Raw genomic sequence first — 9,411 nt, forward strand, 5'->3', positions numbered from 1 at the left:
CCGATTAAGCTTAATCATCTGCTTAACCAACCGATTTATATTCCAATTAGACAATCTAATCGGTTCCCACAATACAAATCGATCGAGCTAAATCAGGGTGCTAATCAATCGATTTACAAAGAAGCGGTTTTCACAATAATGGTCGTGGGTGCAGACTGTTTGTTAAGAGTCGACTTTGAAGTGAGGAGACCTAAACGGCATTGAAATCAGTATAGCAATTCTACAAAATCAAGTTGCAGGCGTCAAAATTGGACATATAGCCCGAATAACCCCATAAAATAAACACATTATACATTCAACATGAACCGAAGCTCGGTCTGGCAGCTTACAGCTGCGCAGTATGTACCATGAATAGCAGTAACGCTAGTGTGAGTTCATGCAGTAATAGTGAGTGGTATTTGCGGAGCGACCAATTCCCGAGGACATCATGGACGCGAGCAGCAGCTACGACATGGACGACCAAGACAGCAAGTACGACAACTTCAACTTCAACGAGATCTTCAAGGGGTACACATAGATGACACACAACTCCTACACGAGCGACTGTGTGGTGGAGAGCGTGCGCGGTGAAGAGGCGGCCGAGCCGCACCCACAATCCAATTCTTCTAGTCTCCCCGACTTACAATCCAATTCTTTCCGCCTTTCCAAGATCTCAAGACTTCCTAGTGTACTCCACTAACATGTTAGCTAATTTTACGAGACACTAACTAACAGTTAGTTGTAAACTATACATGTTAGTACTGTATAGCTGCGCTGTATAGTTTGAAAATATATTTATTAAGCGATTCTGCTACGAAGTCTAATCAACAGTCTAGTTTCTACGGGTCCTTCTCTAGGGATCCTGATATAATTAGGCGAAGCACCATTTGCTTCCTCGCTTTCAAATTCCGCTATCAGCTGCGCTGGCAAGTGGTGAGGCGGATCCCATGTGAGCTCCTCCCAACCTACCCATTTTACTAGGTAGATTGGGCGGAAATTCACGGTTCGGCGGGCGTAAATCCGTTCTGCATGATAAATCCCCGGTCCTTCAGCCGGGATTTCGGAGTCAGAGTCGTCTTCGCTTGATGTTGCATCTGATAGGTCTACATAGTCACTAACTAGGCCAATAGGAACTTGCAACGGGCTCTCAGGGGGGCCAGCCAGGGATGGTGAGTCGGGCGATACATCATTGTCGAAATCGGTATTCAACTGAGAGGGAGTTGACGGAGTTGACGGTGGGGTGGGTCGAGGGGAAGTCGACGGTGGGGTGGGGTGAGGGGGGGGTTGACGACGGCGGGGTGGGGTGAGGGGGGGGGTTGACGACGGCGGGGTGGGTTGAGGTGACGACGATGGGGTGGGTGGAAGTGGCGTCGTAAGAGGCGTTTGACTGCGCTCCCACATTCCGTTGCGCGCGTGTCGTGGCCGTAGCTCACAAGCGTTTATATAAATAGAGTTTTTCTCCTCCACCAACATTTACTCACGTTGACCTATCTTTGTGCTCTAACGCTACTACTTAGTAACATGTTAGCTCAAAATACTAGACACTAACTAACAGTTAGCTAACATGTATAGCAACTAACATGTTAGCGTTAGGGAGTACACTAAGACTTCCAGACCAAGACACAGCAGTAGCACGAGCTGCCGCACCGACCAGCACGGCGGCTAGAGACTCCGGCGCGGGGACGTAAGTTGAGTCCTCTGCTGCCATCGAGTGTTGACGTCTTTGGTGTGTGAGCATGTGAAGAGAACAAATGAACAACGAGCTATACGACCTGAGCAAGCGAGTACTGTGCAGAATAAGCCCTCTGCTTACTTGGTGGTTCATACAGGGACTAGTTAACACGGCTGGCTTGAGTCGCTGTCGAGCGGTAAGGGCCTTCACGAAGCTAGTACCAGTGGCACGAATTGGCGCGGTGAAGTGGTGATTGTGGCGATGCTTCCTGTGTGGATTGGAGACGTGGAGGTTGTGGAGTTTGTGGAGCTGTGATGTCGCAGCGGTGGATGTACCTGAATCATTTGAATGGCGGCGAAGCGGAGCGAGTGTTGTGGCGCGAGTCTTGACGTGGAGCTCGAGTAGCTGTGAGGCGGGTGTCTGCAGCCCCGTGAGTTTCGTCGGTAGAAGACCGCGACGCAAGGGGAGGACTTGCCAAAGAGAGGGCCCGGTATTTTAGCCCCCGGCAGCCCCCTTGACGAATCTCGGCGTGGTATCGAGTGCCCAACCACACCTGTGCGTGCAAGGATAAGTCGACGGCCGACCGTTGTATTCTGGATGTTGAGAGGCAGTTTGTGATCGTGCTGTCCTTGGCCGGGGACAAGACTAGCGCACTGCACAGAGGTGGCAAGACAAGACGAGCACTACAGTCACTCGGAGGAGATGTGTGTGAAAGAAATGAGTTGAGTGTGAAGAAGATGATGAGAACAATGATGACTGAGTTGACGAAGATGATGCTGATTAAACGACTTGAGGAGGAAATCGATGCAGTTATGGACATGACGGAGAACACGTGCGACAGCAGTGCAAACGCCATCATCAAGATGAAGCAGGAGACCCGCATTGACAGCATGAGCGCAGTAGCTGGATGTTGGTGGGTAGGCGAAGAACGGAGCTGCCGAAGGCGATATCGAGAATAGTTGCCAGTGCAGCAGCGACAGCAGGGTCAAGGGTTGAAGACGACAATCGTTTGGCGGTCAGGATGAAGAACATGTACGACAGCAGTGCTGACGCCATCACCAAGACGCAGAATGAGTTCCGTATCGCAGAAGCTGGAGGTTGGTGAGCAGACGAAGAGCGGAGCTACCGCAGGCGCGTGGGTTGATTTGGGAATGCCGGCCAAGACTCAGCAGCGACAGCACGATTAAGATTAACCCACCGGCGACCGTTATCCCGATTTTGCTGGGATAAGAAAAACCTCGGGGGAAAGTGCTGGTTCAAGCCATACAGGTGGTTAGCGTAACTGCGACTCTTCAAGGTCCCGCCGAGAGCGTTTTGGCCAATGCGATCTGTTTGCGGATTTCTCACCTTGAAATGTAGATGGGCATGGGTGCCGGGCTTATGCGCCACCATTGGCCACCGCACAAGCATTTACACCCGCAGATTGCCAGGTGGCCGCGAAGGATTAGCGCTTCTCCGCTATGGTAAAATTCTGAGTTGATAGGATGCACCGCTCACTAATGTTAACTTTCTTTTCCCTTGTATCATTGCACTCTATAGATCCCTTCACACGCGCGAGGTACGCTGGTCGAGGAGCTACGAGTACGGCTCTGCCGGTGCCACTGCGAAGACCGAGTTGTTTCGATCGAGACCTGGACACTCCTGTTCGTGGAGGAGCCCGACCGCAACTTCGGCAATGTACGTGAGGCGTCAGGGCTACTGGAGCTTTAGCAGAAGGGAGGCTGACGCTGAGAGATGTTGTGTACTCGGTAGGTGTGCGAGCTGGACACCATCTTCAACCCCCACAAGGTAAGGCGGCGTCTTGGCAGCTTTGGCGTTCATATCTAGGGGCTCATGCTGGTGTTGTAGGCGTATTACATTCAGAACGAGCTGTTCACCGGCTACTCTCGGCAGGAGTTGAGCAAGGAGGCGATCTTGCGCATCTGCACCCACCTAAGCTACGTGCCCCCACCGCTGAAACCATGCGGGCGCTGACACTTCACCCTAACGCGAGTCGACTCCACAGCTAATGTCCAAGCGCGATGCCGAAGGCACGACGGTGGAAACAAGCGGCAGGGAGGACGCCAAGAGCACGACAGGGACAGCGGGGTGTGACAAGACTCCAAGAACGACCGATACAACGGCGGCTAGAAGCATGGAGTCTTCATGGTCAGCTGGGGTCTGGTTACGGAGCCCACGATGCCGTACGTCGACTCGAGTAAGCTCGTCCGCTACGAACACTTCATCTTGTATTGGGTTCTCTAGACCTCGTATGACAGCTCATGGGGCGACAGCGGCTTCATTACGCTGTCAAACTCAACTGCAGGTCGAAGTTGATTAGAGTTGTGATTGATTTTCATGCAATTAATACATAGTTGTTGGTTTGACCCTCGGCGGCAATGTTAGAGTAGTGATCGTAGTCACTGCATCGACCATCTTGGTTCAGCTGCGTACAGGTGTAAATCCCGAAGGGAGCTGCTGTAAGTCATCGGAACCTGAATTGTTTTCAGTAACTTCCACCGCTTGCAAAACGAATTTCGGCACGTATTACGATGCCGCGGACACACTCGTGTTGTCAGCGCCACCAGACGTAGATGAGGTAGCTTCATGCACAAAGCACGCATTGCCAAAATCACATCTTCTTCGAACACAGTGTCGTGGCAAAATAAAAGGTGGCGGAGCTGATAAGGGAGCTGGGTTGAGCCAAATTCGAGTCTGGATCAGCACTGATAACAGTATCGCTGCCTTCAGCAATATTGCGGATGTCTGCGGTGACGACGCTGATCTTGAGCAAGTGTGGAAAGCGCGATGCACTAGACGCAATCAGCTCCATACCTCTAGCGGCCAGGTCACGTTGGATCTCAATACCAACCACACGAAATGCTTGCGTTTGCAGAGCGATTTGAGCGAGAACATTTCCCACGCCGGATCCAGCATCCAGAAACACGTCATTCACTTGAATATTCGCTTCTTCGATCAGCATGGACACCCCAGCCATTGTAATCTCCCCGGTATTTAGCTGACGTTCACTCGCGCTCACATCACGCCTGGTGAGTAGGCAGAATAGCCCTTCAGTGGCGTTGTAGGTTTCTTGCGGTGATAGGATCGAAATGGTATGTGGTGAAGGCGAAAACCGTAGAGGAGACGCGGCTTTGGCTTCTAAATGCAGTCCTGCTCGGTCTGGTGGCGGGCGGAAATAGCGTGGGGGGAAACTCAGCACGTTATTGCCATATCGTCTCTTGAGCGTCTTGATTCGCTGTTGCAGTTTGGTTGCGCTCCATGTTGACGGCCTCATGTCTTTCTCCACTGACACCCAGTCGATTCGTCTTCCCGCTTGCTCGTACACCGCCGCGAGCTGAACGAGTTGGCGATCCTCTTCATCTGAAAAGTTGGCCATTTTTCGCTTCGGATACTGTCTATACAAACTCAAGTAAAACGACCCTTTGGGGGTTCATACTGAAACCGAGTTTATTTTTTGGATTTGTAAGTCAACGTTGGGTCGCTGTCGATCGAGTCAATGTAGGCTTGTTCAGAGTCGACGTTGACTTCGCTATTACTGAAACTAGTACGTTTGAGTCAATGTCGACTTGGTTTAAGTCCATGTTGACTTCGCGATCAATAAAACAAGCGTATTCGCGTCAAAGTTGACTCGCTCTAAGAACTCGGTGACTTGAAAATGTGTATATATTCATCGTTTCGCAGCAGCACACACAACTACAGCAGACTAAGGATTAATGGTTTTCTCCAACACGCCCAATGCTTCCATAATCTCCGTGCATACACACACGTATCTGCCGTGGTCCATCGAGTGAATGACGGTACCTGTCTTGTCGTGGACCAACTCATTTCTTTCTCCCAGAACTCGACCGCAAGCGCCTTGAACTCTTCAGCGTCCGCCGTCTTCGATCCAAACGCCTCCTTCATTTTGCCCAGAATGAAGTCACGCTTCTTCTGCATTGTGCTCGTGTTACCTACATTTTTTCAATCCAGAGACAATGGGAGTCAATACAATGTCAAACCACACTGAAGCAGAAACTCAAGCGGCTTACCATTTCGGATCTCGGCGTTCCATTTTGTGAACTCTTCGATAGCTTCCTTGGTCACCGCGCTATACTTGTACGTATGCAGCTGCACCTCTCGTGTCTTGCAATCCGCTGTTCTCCGTTTTCACCGCCTCTAGCGCAGCCTTCATCGATTCCAACTGCGTTCTCACTCCATCCCGTTCTGCTTGCATCGCCGCCCTCACTTCCTCGATCCGGTTGCGGTTGGCTTCGAGCTCTTTAAACGCAGCTGGGCACCCGTTGTTCTTGAACTGCTCTTCCAGGAGCCGGGTCTGGCGCTTCATTTCATTCAAAATCTTCGCCTACCTCAGCGATATTCGGCCTCCTTGTTGCTTCTCTCGACTCGGCTTCTCTCGTTTCTTTTTATCCGCGTCCAACTGCTCCCGCTCCCGTTGCAGGCGATGCGTTACGTTCTGGAGACGCCGGCCCTCCTCTTTGAGCTTGGCCTCATGAGATTGCAGCTTCTCGGCTTTGACTTGTAGTTCTTCCTCCTTGTTCTCCGTATTCTTCTCTCGCGTAGCCACCTCGTTCTCCCGGTCCTCCAGTTTTTTTTGCGCTCGTCCACCTCTCTCGTGAGGTTGTTCATGTCTTCGTGCACATCCTGGAGTTTCTTAGCATGGCTAGCCTGCGCCTTAAGTAGATTGTCTGCGTGCGTGGTGACGGATTGTTTCGACAAATTCAACTCAGTTTCCACATGGGCAAGTTTGTTGCGCAAGCCACTTGAAATCGCCTTCTCCTCGGCTAGTTGTAAAATCGAATTCCGCAACTCCTTCGTCAACGCGATAGTTATATCGTTGTCTGGGAGATCAAAATTCCTGAGTTCGGTCAGCTCGTTTTCAGCGGCTGCTAACTGCTCCTCTAATTTCCTGGAGCGCGCTTGCTCCCCCTCTAGCTTCTCTCGGAACTGCTGCAGTGCTTGCGAAATAGAGAGTTCAAAATTCGCATACTCCCCTCGCAAAGGGTGGGTTTGCAGGCTCCGAGCTGGGGCACCTTCCTCCTGCACGGCCACGGGTGTCTGCGAGATTGGAGGCCCTGGAGCTTGGTCTGACGCTAGCGATGCTAGGTTTCTGGCTGCGGTAAGCTGCTGAGCCGCCTGGATGTCGCATTGCTCGATCGCCAGGTGCTCGGCTCCGCCACGTTGCGATAGCTTCGACGAACCCGATCCAGCGGTCTGCGCGTGTGCGTCTGCTTTCAGGGCTTGGTCCGCTAAGTAACCTCGTAGAACTCTTTCAGCAGCGCAGGATCGTGACGCTGGAGCTCTTCTGGGTTGTTTTTGAACGCCTTGAATTGAGTCAACTTGCTCAAAGCCTCGTAGTCCAAGTCGTTGCCGCTGTTCCTAGCAGCTGTGTATTTCTCCGCCCACACACGCTTCTGGTAGTCTGCCAACTAGTAGAAATCATCTGCCTTGCGCCGTGGGCCTTGCCGGCGCTCGCCCTTTTCGTCTGCGATCTTCTTTTGTAGAGCCAAGCACGTGGACCGGAGCGCGTGCTTGGGTACCAGGGGAGTCGTCTCTTCATCGCGAGTCGTCGCCTCGTTCTCCGATGCACTCGCGGCGCCCAACTCGCGCGTCGTCCCGTTGGATCCTTCGCCAGTCTTCTTGGCAGTATTCCTCTGCTTACGGGGACTTGGCGAAGTGTCTGGCCCCTCCCCCTTCTTCCGCTTCTGCTTGGCATTGCCGGTGGCAGGCGTGGTCTTGGCAGCGTTTGCTGACTTGTCAGTGGGCGCGCTCGTCCGCTTTGTCGCTGGCTTGTCCGTCGCATTTGCAGCTTTCTTGCTCCTCGTCATGGGCGCCTGGCGAGCAGCACCGACAGCAGTTCCCTCGCTCTCTGCAGCCTGAGATCGCTTCGCCATCAGCATCGCCATCAGCACTTTGCTGCACTCAAGGTTCTTTGAGAGAGTGAAACCGCAAATCCTACAGTTGAAATAAATGGATGTGGACCAATTCGATTTGGAATCAAGAGGACTGTAAATCAACGTTGATTTGGTATAAGTCGTTGTCGAGCTGGCTTCAGTAACAAGTGTCTAAGCCAGCGTAGACACGTTCCAAGTCGTAGTCGACTTGGTGACTCAATGAGAGATGTACGAGTAGATGCACATGGTTGTCTTTACAAAAAGATGCAGAAGTGGTGAGATAAGCGCCAACGCAAGAGTGGATACGTCAAATTAGACATTTACTGAAGCTACCAGTCACCTCTTCAGCATTGCCGGAGCACCTTAGCGATCACGCATAAACTCTTCCAGCGTGATGATGTAGGCGCGCGGCATATTGACGGTGGTCAGCTCGTCATCGATGTGGAGCTCATTGACGGTGTCCACCTCGTTGTCGGGGCGCGGTTCCTCCGGTGCGTTGTGTCTCCAGATGTTGAGGTACTCCACGTAAGTGCGACCAGGGATAGCGTGACCAACACGATTAGTGTTGCTTCCGCTATACCAGGGGGGCATTCGAACGCAGCAACCGCAAGCTTGTCCGAGGGAATGTGCAGATCCTGATAGCGCTCAAAATCATCCATCCGAAGGTTGCAGTTGTCGACGATAACGATATCCACGCCACGGTCGGGGCTGCGCCAAAGGAGTTCTCTGCATTGTTCGTAGCAGCTTCGATGCGCCTCCCAAAGCCGACTCGCGTCGAACACATAGGATCCTCCGCGCTGGAAGAAGAGGCCAGCTGAGCAAATCGATGCGCGGAAATCAATTGTTGCTGCATTACGAGCGACCTCTTGAGCAAACGTTGTCTTGCCACTGCCCGGGAGGCCTCTCATGGTCACGAAGAGCCGAGGCGGGTACTGCATATACGCGCGGCAGTCCTCCCAATACGCCCGGTAGTCGTCAACGATTTGTCGGGCTTTGAACTCCGTTTCTCACACGTCGGATGTCGTCGAACCTCCAAGATTCCGCTGCTTCTGATGTTGACCACACCATATCACCGACCATGCGTGAACACACATAACATAAGTCAACATTGACTTGGGATAGTCAACATCGACATCTTGGCCGGACCAGTTGCGCTCCTGGACAATCTCAACGGCGTGGGCGACCGTCGGCCAGCATTTCGGCGAGCCCGGCTACAGCGTCACGGCGAGCGTAGCGGTAGCGGGGACAGCGAGAGCAGCATGACGAGCATGGAGGCGGCCGGCACAGCGAGAGCAGCACGACGAGCATGGCGGCAGCCGGCATGGGCGACAGCAGCACGGCGAGCATAGCGGCGGCCAGAGTAAGGATCAGCAGCATGGCGAGCTTGGTGGCGGCCTTGGCGGCGACGGTCGATGCGAGCCGGGCGACGGCATAGTTGGGGAAGCGCGCTGGAGCAGTAGCTGGCGATTTCGGAAATGAGGTTTGGGATTGAGCGCCGCGGAAACGATCTTCTGGCACGGATCGCAGCGCGAGCGTGATTGGCCGCGAAATGGCTGGCCAATTACACGTCGCAAATTCAAACGATGGGTGCGCTGATTGGCGTAGATACCGGGGCGAACCCACGGGCGAAAATCTGCGTGTTGCGCGAACTCAAAGCGCAAGTTGGAAAAGCGCGCGAAAAGCTGTGTGTTGCGTGAAGCTTGATGGCTGAAGCCAGGCTGATACCACTTCGTGTGACCTTTGGATTGAGCCAATGCTGATTGGCTTATTAGCTTCAACTTCAACCCTCGATAAGCACTCCGAATTATAGTAGTTCTTGATTTAGTGACTACCTAGTACGAGGGCATTTCTTTTGCAGTTCTATAGTAA

At 52.7% G+C, this 9,411-nt stretch overlaps 6 protein-coding genes across 6 annotated transcripts; 1 reads left to right on the top strand and 5 right to left on the bottom strand.

The window, feature by feature from the left end:
• Window positions 1-427: 427 nt before the first annotated feature.
• PHYSODRAFT_331019 (hypothetical protein) lies at window positions 428-3,895 on the top strand (the record flags this gene model as incomplete). The annotated part of the gene is made up of 10 exons (XM_009527743.1): window positions 428-507; window positions 1,724-1,763; window positions 1,835-1,954; window positions 2,218-2,564; window positions 2,672-2,748; window positions 3,210-3,328; window positions 3,404-3,439; window positions 3,500-3,592; window positions 3,645-3,739; window positions 3,805-3,895. 10 exons carry the CDS (start codon window positions 428-430, stop codon window positions 3,893-3,895), a joined length of 1,098 nt encoding a protein of 365 aa, XP_009526038.1.
• Window positions 3,896-4,050: 155 nt separating this feature from the next.
• On the bottom strand, window positions 4,051-4,613 carry PHYSODRAFT_502861 (hypothetical protein; the record flags this gene model as incomplete). Its single annotated transcript, XM_009527744.1, has 2 exons — window positions 4,051-4,323; window positions 4,365-4,613. 2 exons carry the CDS (start codon window positions 4,611-4,613, stop codon window positions 4,051-4,053), a joined length of 522 nt encoding a protein of 173 aa, XP_009526039.1.
• A 204-nt stretch (window positions 4,614-4,817) lies between these two features.
• On the bottom strand, window positions 4,818-5,027 carry PHYSODRAFT_503130 (hypothetical protein; the record flags this gene model as incomplete). The annotated part of the gene is made up of 1 exon (XM_009527745.1): window positions 4,818-5,027. A coding segment is annotated over one exon (210 nt), but the record flags the coding sequence as incomplete, so codon positions are not given.
• Window positions 5,028-5,284: 257 nt separating this feature from the next.
• On the bottom strand, window positions 5,285-5,975 carry PHYSODRAFT_259057 (hypothetical protein; the record flags this gene model as incomplete). Its single annotated transcript, XM_009527746.1, has 3 exons — window positions 5,285-5,299; window positions 5,453-5,601; window positions 5,765-5,975. 3 exons carry the CDS (start codon window positions 5,973-5,975, stop codon window positions 5,285-5,287), a joined length of 375 nt encoding a protein of 124 aa, XP_009526041.1.
• Window positions 5,976-7,077: 1,102 nt separating this feature from the next.
• Window positions 7,078-7,554, bottom strand: PHYSODRAFT_259076 (hypothetical protein; the record flags this gene model as incomplete). The annotated part of the gene is made up of 1 exon (XM_009527747.1): window positions 7,078-7,554. One exon carries the CDS (start codon window positions 7,552-7,554, stop codon window positions 7,078-7,080), a length of 477 nt encoding a protein of 158 aa, XP_009526042.1.
• A 351-nt stretch (window positions 7,555-7,905) lies between these two features.
• PHYSODRAFT_331021 (hypothetical protein) lies at window positions 7,906-8,919 on the bottom strand (the record flags this gene model as incomplete). Its single annotated transcript, XM_009527748.1, has 3 exons — window positions 7,906-8,061; window positions 8,148-8,548; window positions 8,727-8,919. The coding sequence occupies 3 exons, from the start codon at window positions 8,917-8,919 to the stop codon at window positions 7,906-7,908; spliced, it is 750 nt and encodes a 249-aa protein (XP_009526043.1).
• Between the last annotated feature and the right edge of the window lie 492 nt (window positions 8,920-9,411).

Source organism: Phytophthora sojae (genome assembly GCF_000149755.1).
Source record: "Phytophthora sojae unplaced genomic scaffold PHYSOscaffold_4, whole genome shotgun sequence".
In the NCBI taxonomy this organism is placed as follows: Eukaryota; Oomycota; class Peronosporomycetes; order Peronosporales; family Peronosporaceae; genus Phytophthora; species Phytophthora sojae.